The sequence below is a fragment of the Bidens hawaiensis genome, unplaced genomic scaffold (assembly GCF_021521415.1).
Source record: "Bidens hawaiensis isolate Kalapana, Puna unplaced genomic scaffold, B.hawaiensis_p1.1 tig00038511_1, whole genome shotgun sequence".
NCBI lineage: Eukaryota > Viridiplantae > Streptophyta > Magnoliopsida > Asterales > Asteraceae > Bidens > Bidens hawaiensis.
In genome coordinates, this window is record NW_027496757.1 from 156,778 (window position 1) to 168,931 (window position 12,154).

Below are 12,154 nucleotides of genomic sequence, written 5' to 3' on the forward strand. Positions count from 1 at the left end.
TATTTTAAATACAATTTACATATGTAACCCCTTAACTTTCACATTTCTTTTAAACGGAATTTAGAATAATTTACGAATTAAACATTGAACTTTAGAATGCTATAAAAATGATATAAAAGTCGGCTAAGTTGGCGGAAACGTGACGAGGCCTATATCAACCATTTTTTTGTCGGTTTTTATTTATTTATTTATCTTTATAACATTTAATCTTGCAAAAAAAAAACAAAAACAAAAAAATTCCATCACATACCACCCCTAGTAAAAAACCATCACATGTGATGGATTTGGGGTTAGTGATGTGACACCATTTGATTAGGTGGAGTGTGTGATGAGTGATGCCACCACATCCACCAACCCTCCCCCCTAATCAATATTGTACAATATAGCAAAACCATTCTATCAGGTCGAGTGTAGTGGGCAGTAATATGGGGCGAAAATGGGCGATAATTTGGTGGAACACCGCCCCCCAACGATAATTGGGCGAAAAGGGGCGGGGGCGGGATAATATTGTCGCCCGTTGAAGAAGATAAATAATAATATTTTAATAAAATTATCGTTGTCAAACGGTCAACTTAAATAAAAATAAAATTAAACTATACATATATATATATATATATATATATATATATAAACATACACCCTTCTTCTCCATTTTATACACAAATCATACCCAATTTCTTACAAAAAATAAACAAAATGAATCCTAGAAACAACCCGAACCAACCGAACTACCAACTCCCTGGTTTCGGTCAAGCGTATGGTTCGCAATCGAGCCAACCAAACCAACCGAACTACCAATTCCCTGGTGTTGGTCAAACGTATGGTTCGCAATCGAGCCAACCGAACCAACCGAACTTACAATGGAGCCAACCGAGCCAACCGGACTTACAATGGAACCAACCGAGCCAACCGAGCTATCCGTATCAATTTTCTGACCCGAAACTAAACATGTACGCCAACCATCTCAGCCCGCAAAACACAATGTCGGCGTTCGGGTCTACAACACCGGAGTCGGAGCCGGTGACGGTGCCGGAGACGCAAACGTCACGGGCCTCCGGTTCAAGCAAAAAGGCGACCCGTAAACACAAAAAGAAACAACCAGGGAAGCCGATGGCGCAACGTGATCCGTACAAGCATTGGAGCGAGGAGAAGGAGGTGGCCCTCGCAAGGGCTTGGATCGTCATTTCGGAGGATCCCGACGTTGGTAAGTTTTTTAATATTAAGTATTTATTAAAAATGTATTTAGTGTTTATTAAAATGTATACTAATTTTGATAAATAATTTTAATTTCTAGCTAACTTTCAAGCCACCGGGGTGTTTTGGAAGAAAGTATTTGAAGCTTGGCTCGCGATAACCGGTAAACCCAAAGACTACCGGGGAAAAGAAGCGATTCAAGCCCACTGGAAGGGGCTTAACGCCGATTGTCAAAAATTTGCCGGGATAATTAACCGGTTGCAGGGGTCCGGCTTGCGTAGCGGGCATAACGACGTCGACATTATAAGTCAAGCCTTAATCGACTTTCAAGCTCAGGGTCACACTGTTGAGCGGCCCGGGAAACCGTTCAAGTATTTGAGTTGTTGGGAAAAGCTACTTGGTTGCTCGAAATGGAAGGGGGTACCAACCGTTCCGGCCGCCCGACGAGCCAGCTCATCCCGGCATTCAAAAAGGTCGAAGACATCGTCGTCGACAAATCTGAGCACACCAAACACACCCTCCGATGCTCGTAGCTTCTTCCTGGACGACACGGTCAATTTAGCCGACGATGTTGATATAGCCGACGACGAAGAGGTAGATGAGTTGCCTCGACCACGCGGGAGATCGAGAAAAAATAAGGGGGAATGTTCGTCGTCAACACGATTCAATACGGAGCCCGTTGAAATAAACGAGTTGGTCGGTCGTTTGGAAACAAATGTCACCGTAATAGGAGCCGACCTTCTAGCATCCAACAAACAACAAGAAAAGCTGAACCAGACGTTGGAATTAAAACAAATGAAAGACGACTACGAATCCCTCAAAGCGGAGGGGTTTCACGATGAAGCAAAATTATTGTTTCAACGATGACGTGAAAAAATGCACGAATATTACGGATATTAGTTTCTTTTTATTAGTTATGTTTTTATTTTAATTTTTTTCTTTAGTTATGTTTTTTTATATTTTTAGTTATGTATTTTTTTAGTTATGTTTTTTTTTGTATTTCTTTTTAATTTTAATGCATTTTTATTTAATTATTTAAATAAATTGGTTTTTATTTTAATTAGTTTAATTATAAAAAGAAAATAATAAAAAAAGACATTGTGGACCCAACTTGTAGCCTTTACACCATTACACCCCAAAAACAAATTTCCACTTCATGCTGACTGGACGTCACGTGTCACAATTCGCCACAATTGTAGCCCCTCCACTATACATAGCCTCACCCAAGCCGACACAAGTTGATGATTGATGGTGGGGATGACATTCTTAAGCAAATTTTTTTCCCAGTGATTTTTCCAACTTCTTTTATTTACTAATACTAATAAGTAATTTTTTTATACAATCATTAAATATTTTACATTTTCAAGAAAAACATAATAAGTTATTTTTTTATACAATCATTAAATATTTTACATTTTCATGAAAAACACAATCCAGAATGGTTTAAACGAGCCAAGTCTGACATCTTCAAAATGAAGCTTAACTCATTCAATATAAAAAAGAAAAAGGTTGTGTATAAACCTGAGATCGGGTCCTTAATAATTTTTCAGGTGTAGCTCAGCTCAGATTACTCATTTGTTATTTTCTATTATATAAAGCATAGTTTTATACACGACAAAATATTTATTGTTTGGTAATTATATCGTAATATGATAAAATTTGTTATGCAATAATATATTTATTATATAAAATAAAAAAAATTATTATTATAAATAATAGATTCATTTAAATTTAAATTCATGAATATAGTGAAACTAGCTATTGAATGCTTAGGTCGAGCTTGTTTGATACAATTCAAGCCTGACCTCGTTTAAAGTCGGCTCGACTCGAACACTTAGCTAGTTGGACTTAAATAGCTCACGAACACCTCAAGTCATATGCATTAAATTATTCTATTTCATACATTCTCAATTTCATATAAAATGAAACGTAGAACCCTATTATAAAGTATATGTTTTTATTTTATACGTTTGGACGTTTTGTCTATTATTTAACCACTCTATGTATCAAGAATATTGGAATTTCTGTTTAATGTATGAAGTAATAACTTATAGGATATTAGGATGAACTACGCAAAGCTAGTTTAAAGTTTAAACAATGATAGGAGCATTATGAACCAAAAATGAAAACTAAATATGTTATTCAATAAAAATAATATGATATTTTATTTATATAGTTTTTGTCCGGCCAACGAATCTTCTAAATTGACTAATAGTTAAATTCACCATATTGGGATACAGTCTTCTTTCGATCCGGGGAAAACCCTCACCTAAGGGCAACGCTCGTGAACACTCGCCCGAATGCACGACAGTGCTGTGAGATAAATCCGTTTAGTTTAAGGATCCAACTAGTGAGCTCTATTTGTTTGCTTAACACTCGACATTTCTTTTTTAAAAAGGATGCATATGTGGGATACAAAACCAGTTTATCAAAAGTTCATGAATATCATAAAGCTATTGTTGTCCATGTTTTCCTTGTTGTCCTTAACCATGCCAACTATTGGTAGTGGGACCCTGACTGATAGACTAGTCTAGCCAAGGGTGGGTTTTGTTAAAACCTATATGTGTTTTGCTTACGGTGGCATCACTTCAAACTCTTTATTGTCTTGCACCGACACATTTACATATGCGTTGCCCACTTGCATGCGTACATTGGGGCTACCGACTAGGCCCGGCTTCGAGAACGGTTAAAAATTTTTGGGTCGAAGGCGAAATTTTTTTTGGGCCTAAATAAAAAGGGTATTTTGTTGGATTTAAACAATTTAATTTTTAAATGAGTCTTAATTTTTTGGGCATTATGATTTGGTTGTGTGAAAAACATTTTTTTATTTGCAAAAATATGATTAAAATGTCTCATGTGAGGTTAGAACCCACAACCTTTAGGTTGAAAGTCATACCCTTTTGCCACTAAACCAAACTAGTGGTTGTGTAACTAAGTTTAAACATTATATATACATATTGTTTTTCATAAAAATATATATAATTTTTTTTTAAATCCGGGCCTATCGGGGTGTCGGGCCAGGGTCCGTCGACCACCCGGCCCTCCCTTATAGCCGGCCCTGCTACCGACTAGGGATGAGTGTTTTATGTACTGTATTGATTCGGTATCAAGATTTGAGTTTTCGGTATCGGTATCGGTACGGTATCGGTACGGTACCGGTATTTCCCAAATTTTGTATGAAATACCGGTACCGAACTGAACATTTCGTTACCGTACCAGTACCAAAGTTTTGCGATTTTTGGTACCGGTACCGATCTCATCTCTACTACCGACTAATACATGATATCTCCTTATTTGAATTTAGATTATGAATATCTTTTCATGTCTAGTATAAATAAGATTGATTGTAAACGTTTTCATTAGTTTTTATTAAGTTTGATATCATAATTCATAAGAACATTGTTCTTTGAACCTTTGGTTCGTTTATTCGTCTTAGTTAATTATGAGTTTCTTGAGCCATTAATTGTTTTCAAAACTGCATCACCGACCCATTCTGTTTGTGTGTAATGTAGAACATATAACACGAGAACTCCGAACATACCCAAATATTTTTTGGGATTGACCTGGTGGTTTACGAAAAGTGTTTTGACTAAATATAACCTTTATAATTGTTGGAATTTTTTAGTGAAAAAATAGGTTTTCGCTAACTTTGGACACAGAATTGTATTTACACATTGTCATATAATTAATTATTTATGGGTTTGTGTTCTCCTACTACCATGTGGGTTTTGCAACGAACCAATCCATGTTCAAACTGGTGCTAAAATAAATAGGATATCGATCCTCAAAGTTGTGTGGTTTAAATTAATAATGTGAAACTTGAGTTATTTTAATAGAAATTTGTTACAGATTGTTATATGCTAACAAATATTTTGTCATAAATAATATAGAGGTTGTATTTTGACATAGTCTTTTCATGATCAATATTAAGAGTTTTATTATTTTAACTCATAAAATGACATTAAACATGTCATGAATAAAATGACGATTTTATTATGCATAATAAAACCATGTCATAAATGAGAGTTTATGTCTTTTGGTACGAGCACTTTAAATAACCTTTTGATTCATTTTTTATATATGAAAAAGAAATGAAAGAAATAAAATGGGCATATAATTTAGATTAGATGAGTACCCTCTGATTAATCATCATCTTCATTTTTTCACTAAAACTCAGAACACCATTTGTGAAACCTCGGGCGCGAGAGTCTACTCCGGAAGTACACAAACTACAAATTGTTTTGGTTGTTGTACCCTGTGAGACAGACAGACTCTTTAATGGAGACCCAAAATCTATTTTAAGAAAAAACGTATTAAATATGTGCCTCAACTATCGCTCAATATGTATTGTTTTGTTCATCTTTTGTTGTAGTAAAGGAATTGGGTCAAGAACAAGAACCTATAGCCACACCAAGGAAAACTAAGACGAATGTGAAGACACTTAACAAGTGGATGACATGAGTCAAAAAGTTTCTGTTGAAGTTTTCACCAAAAACATCAACTTGAATATTTATATTAATATACATTGTACTTTATACTTATTTCCTTTTCGGTTTTGTATACGGTACTGGACTACGGTATGGCTCTAGTATAAAGGAAGTATCGTTATACTTATTTTATTTTATTATTTTTAAATAATATTGTGACTCATGTCCTACAATAATAAATCTTAACTAGATGTGTCCTCCCTCATTTTCACCTCTAGTTCATGTGTGACCAATTGATACTAAAAACACAAGTACGTTGCATATGTTTGTCACAAACACGTAATTTAATCCCAAATTTATCAAGAACGCAAACATTTTACTCGAACAAAGAAATACAAAATTTCCAATATGATGAACCTCCAAATCAAATGATAAGTTGATAACGAAGAAAAAATTGTGAAAAAAACAAAACTGTTTCAGAAATGATTATGAGAAATTTGATCATCTACCCAAATATTATAATACATCAAATGCCCGCAAGTTGTTCCAAGAGTCAATAGGTCAACTATGTAGAAACAATATGAAACCAGTAAACAAGCTAATCAATTAACCAAATGTGCATATTTGGAATTCATTAGACAAAGACATTAGACATGTTTATATTCAACATTATTAAACTTTCATACGTAAACAACCGTCTTACAAGCCAAAAGTTGTCACCTTCACCCGCACCAGCTTTGCTGACCACCAGGAGTACAAGAGCCATCACACGACTTTCTATCAACTTATATCCGCCCCAAATCGACAGCTAAATGGAGAAAACAAACGAAGGCAGAAGCGATTGGGAGCACTGTCAAAGTGAATGGTGATGACCATATCGTTAATTGATGAAAAATTAGGACTAAAACTTTTTAACACAAGACCATTCGTGCAATTGACTCTTTAAAATAATACCAAACAACATAACAGAAAAAACCTTCCATCACCCCACGTCCCCACGTAACCACACATGTTGATGGTTGGTGCAACATTATTAGACATATTATTACCCCTGTTTCACAACAAATTTGTGTTTTTACAATGCTTTAGTAATTAAGTATTTTATAAATGGAAATTGACATTAATCAGACAATAGTATAAGCTGTTACACAATGTAAAGTAAACATAATAAACCTTCTTAAACAGATATCACAGCACTCATCTTCAGCTACCAAACAAACAAAATCCCCATTAAACAAAATTAGTAACTAGTAAAAAATCCAACTCTCTTTAAGCAATAGCAGGCATATCCTTGAGCCAAGCATCCAACGGCTTACCAATCGAGTAAACAATAAACCCGATCTCCCTCAACTTCTCAGCATCCACAACATTTCTCCCATCAAAAACAAAAGCCGGCTTCTGCATGTTATCATATATCCGTTTGTAGTCCAGATTTTTAAACTCATCCCACTCGGTCAAAATGCAAACAGCATGCGCGTTCTTAGTAGCTTCATACGCGTCCCAAACAACCGCCACTTGTTTGACTGTGCTCGGGCTCATGGGTTGCAAGTGAAGCGGGTGGTCCCAGTCAAACTTGTTCAAAGTCAAGTCTCTTTGGATCTGATCTTCCGTCACTTGCGGGTCATAGATGCTAACGCACGCCTTATCACCCAACAACCCTTTGCACACATCAATGGCTGGTGTTTCACGCGTGTCACCTGTGTCTTTCTTAAACGCAAATCCGAGAATCGCGATCTTTTTATTGGAAACCGTGTTAAACATAGAAGCCACAACACGGTTAACAAAACGGGATTTTTGGTAGTCGTTGATCTTAATCACTTGTTTCCAGTATTCCGCCACTTCGGGTAGACCGTTGCATTCACAAATGTAAACCAAATTCAAGATGTCTTTTTGGAAACAAGAACCACCGAACCCGACACTTGCGTTCAAAAACTTTGGGCCGATTCGCGTGTCTTTTCCTACCGCGTACGCCACCTGGCTAACGTTAGCACCGGTGGCTTCACAGAGTGCTGACATGGCGTTAACAGAAGAGATTCTTTGTGCCAAGAAGGCATTTGCAGCAAGCTTTGACAGCTCAGCAGACCATAAGTTGGTTGTGATAATGTTTTCTTCTGGGACCCAATGGGCATAAACACTTTTTAACGCCTGAATTGCCTTTTGACCTCCTTCGGTTTCCCGACCACCAATAAGAACCCGGTCCGGCTTAAACAGATCTTCAATAGCGGTTCCTTCAGCAAGAAATTCCGGGTTTGAAAGAATCTGGAAGTTGATTCCTTTACTGTTATGAGTCAGAATCTTTTCAATTGCTTCAGCAGTTTTAACAGGAACAGTTGACTTTTCAACTACAATTTTGTCTGATTTCGACACATCAGCGATCATACGTGCAGCACTTTCCCAGTATGTCAGATCTGCAGCTTTGCCAGCACCAAGACCTCGGGTCTTGGTCGGGGTGTTGACCGACACAAACACGATGTCGGCTTCACAAACGTGTTTTTCAACATCAGTGCTGAAAAAGAGGTTCTTGCCCCTGCATTGCTTCACAACATCATCAAGGCCCGGTTCATAGATCGGGAGCTGATCACTGTTCCAGGCATTGATACGAGGCACGGAAATGTCAACCACCGCCACTTCAATGTCGGGGCATTTGAGTGCTATGACCGCCATGGTGGGCCCACCGACATATCCGGCTCCAATGCAGCAGATCTTCACCATTTCTGCAGGTTCCAATAGACATAGAATCTTATGTTTAATTTGTGCTTATAATCATTAGACCAGATCAAAGTCAAAATCATAGAAATTATGTTGACTTAATTTGTGCATAATCAATATTAGGCTGAGGGGTGTGGGGCTTCAACGGGGGCGCTAGAGCCCCTCCGCTCTCCACACCACCGGGGCGCGAACCGGGGCGCTAGCACGAAAAAAGAGGCAGGCGTGATGGGGTTAGCGGCAGAAGAGAGCGTAAAGTAGCCTTGGGAAGGGACAAAGAGCCGTTGGTTTTATTACAAAGAGCCGTTGGCTCTTATTTAATTAAAAAAAAAAAACGTTTTTTCCCTGTATAATACCCCATTTCATCCCATTTTTATACCACAACTTCAAACCTTCACCCAAAATCAATTCATCTTCTCAACTTTTTTTAAAAAAAATGTCGTGGTACTCGTCTGATTCCGACTCCTCCGAAGAGGATGATTTGCTTCTTCATGTAGGGGGAGTTTTGACCGCAACCGTGGTGGATCTCTTGCAAAATCAAGCCCATCAACCTCGAGTCCCGAGGGTTAGAGCACCACCTCGTGATCGTGATCGATCGGGTGCTAACGATACTTTGATTAGGCATTATTTTAGCCCTCAACCGGTATACGAGGAGTCGGATTTTCGAACTCGTTTCCGAATGAGCAGACAATTGTTCATGCGTATAGCAAGTGATTTAGAGGTACGGTATCCCTTTTTTCAACAAAGGGAGGATGCTAGGGGTCTCCCCGGTTTTACCCCTCTTCAAAAATGCACGGCTGCTATCCGTCAATTAGCGTACGGCATCTCGTCGGACGCTTTGGATGAGTATTTACAGATGTCGAAAAGGGTTGCACGTGAATCCCTTCATTTTTTCTGCCAAGGTAAAAAACATTAATTTTAGTTTTTATTAAATATTTATTACATTTTGTAATATATATTATATGTTTATATATTATTTTATATACGTAGGAGTCATATCGATTTACGCTCGGAGATATCTGCGTAAACCTACAATGTATGACATCCAACGCATATATGAGGTGCACGCAGAAAAACATGGTTTTCCTGGGATGCTAGGTAGCATCGATTGTACGCATGTTGGATGGGCTATGTGTCCAACGGCCTGGCGAGGTCAGTTCCACCGTGGTGATCATGAAGGGCCGACCCTTATACTTGAGGCGGCGGTGTCACAGGATCTTTGGTTTTGGCATGCTTTTTTTGGTGTTGCTGGGTCAAATAACGACCTTAATGTTATCGATCAGTCACATTTGATCAACGACCTTATCGACGGGGTTGAACCACCTCAATCTTTTGTTGCAAATGGAGAACTCTTCAAGTACGGGTACTATCTGGTCGATGGTATTTACAACGAATGGGCTTTGTTAGTTCAAGCTTTTACAGATCCAATCGCCGACAAAAGGAAGTATTTTACGAAGAAGCAAGAGTCTGCTAGAAAAGATATTGAAAGAGCTTTTGGAGCTCTGAAAAAACAATATTATGTACTGGCGAACCCGATACGTTATTGGACTCGGGAGAGGATAACGGACGTCGTCTACACGTGTCTGATCCTACACAACATGACGTTAGAAGACGAGGGCAAAGCTATCTGCCAAAACTACCAAGGTGACATTCCGCCACAACCGTCCACAATCAGTGATCAACAAAGACTTCATAACATAGCAAATATCAAGAGCCGTGAGATACACGGGAATCTTCGACATGAGTTGGTTGAACATTTGTGGGCGAGGCGACCCGATGATCTTGTATTAGATTAGTGTTATTATTAAGTATTATTGTTTGTTTAATTTTTAGTATGTTTTTTTTTGTAATTTGAATTTTAGATATTAATGTGTTTTTTTATTAATGTGTGTTTTTTTTAATAATTTATGAGTTTTTTTAATAATACGTTGTTTGAATATATTTATAAAAAAATAAAAAAAAAAAATTCGCTGGAGCCCCTCCACACCAGGGGCCAGGGCTCCAACGGGGGCTCCAACAACCCCCTTATCTAGTTTCTCTCTCTGCCACACGTCATAATATTATTGGCTGGAGCCCCCACTAAAGCCCCCATTAGAGCCCCCCACACCCCTCAGCCTTAGACCAGATCTGAATTCATAATAAACATCTAATTACAGATAAACATTAGTTACACGCGCTCGAAAGCTCGAACCGACAGAGAAATTGTTAAAATTATCAAAAACCATTGCATGCATTAAGAGAATAAACTCAGATCTGCTGCAATTGAGCAGCTAGAAAATCACAACATGCAGTAGAGATCATAATATAAACAAATCTATCAACAATTTTAATCTAATTTAACCTAAAAGCCACAGATCTAACTCAAACACTTCCGATTCACAAGAGATGACCTAAATTGAGCATATTAAGATCATAAACAGCAATATAATGATAAGATCTTAAATTAACATGATATAAACTAGATCTAATCGAGAAAAAGTAAAATTAACAGCACACCTAACACCAATTCGATGAATCAATGACCTAGATCACCAATAACATGAATAATATATAAGAGTAGAAAATGAAATTGAAATTAAGTAAGCATGAGATAATGAAGTGATAATAATATTATTACCTGCTAGGTTGATCGTGGATTGAAAGAGTGTTTACTTGGTGTTGTAATATGAATAATGAATAATGAATGGAATGGAAGAAAGCGGGTAGTTGTTTATATAGGTGTCGAAATGCTGCTGCTGGATCTACCTTTGAGATATTTAAAGTGGATGCTAATTATTAAATTATTGTTATTTAAAAGTATTGAGTATTTTATACGCTGAGATCTTCTTTTTACTAGATGAAACACTTTTTATATTGTTTTAATTTATAAAGCTAGTTTTTAAATACGTAGATTATTTTATGTGTCAAATGATAATAAATCATTGTAGCGTATACACAAAGAGAAAGTCATGTTGTTGTCACCTGTGATACCATAAAATAATATACTTTAATAGTCTAGATCTTTACTTGACTCAACTATGAAATTCATTATGTCCTCAAGGTGTGCTTTTAACATATTGAAGCTACGTCAATATCATTCCCTATGTATAGATTTGTATTGTAACATTTGTTACTATATATGTGTTATAAGTTAAGAATGAATTTTCATTTTCATGTGTAAAGACACATTAAAGCAATATAAGTTTTGGAAGGAATGCAGGGCATAATAACGTGCATTCACAAAAGTAAGAATGAGGTATCAAAGCCTATAAATAAATAAAAGTAAAGAGTTCTGATAATTTAAACTGGTTTACAACACTATATGTAAAATGACATATTTTTTATATGTGTGTATAAACTCAAAAGTTGAATACCTAAACATCTTTGGTTACTTTGAAAAAATAAGCACTTTCCCAACTATTAATAATGCTTTAAAAAACAAAAACCATGAATTAAACTTAAAATTGATCTATTAAACTATCTACATTCACAAACAATTGGTTCTTCGCTTAAAATCACACAAGGTATCAATTCGATCCATATTGGCCAGTTTATGTAATAGCCCATAAATTAATCTTTGATGTAAAATTTAATTATATATCATTTGATGTAATATTTAGCATATGCTTAAGTTTTTTTTCCACTAATAATATTTGTTGATGTGTCATAATATTACAATCTTTAACAATTTGGTTAAGATACAAAACACGCACATGGCATAAACATGTAATATCTTTTATGGGTTTGAATTTTGATGATATGACACCCTTTGACGATGATGTGATAACTTATATGCTTGCTACATGATAAAAATGTGATAACTTACATGCTAATTTTATTAATAACTT

The 12,154-nt window shown here is 36.5% G+C and overlaps 1 protein-coding gene across 1 annotated transcript; it reads right to left on the minus strand.

Annotated features, from left to right (window-relative positions):
* Positions 1-6,720: 6,720 nt before the first annotated feature.
* On the minus strand, positions 6,721-11,078 carry LOC143590378 (UDP-glucose 6-dehydrogenase 3-like). The gene is made up of 2 exons (XM_077070879.1): positions 10,945-11,078; positions 6,721-8,335 (listed from the first exon to the last, which is right to left on the minus strand). The coding sequence occupies exon 2, from the start codon at positions 8,331-8,333 to the stop codon at positions 6,891-6,893; it is 1,443 nt and encodes a 480-aa protein (XP_076926994.1). The 5' UTR covers positions 8,334-8,335; positions 10,945-11,078; the 3' UTR covers positions 6,721-6,890.
* Between the last annotated feature and the right edge of the window lie 1,076 nt (positions 11,079-12,154).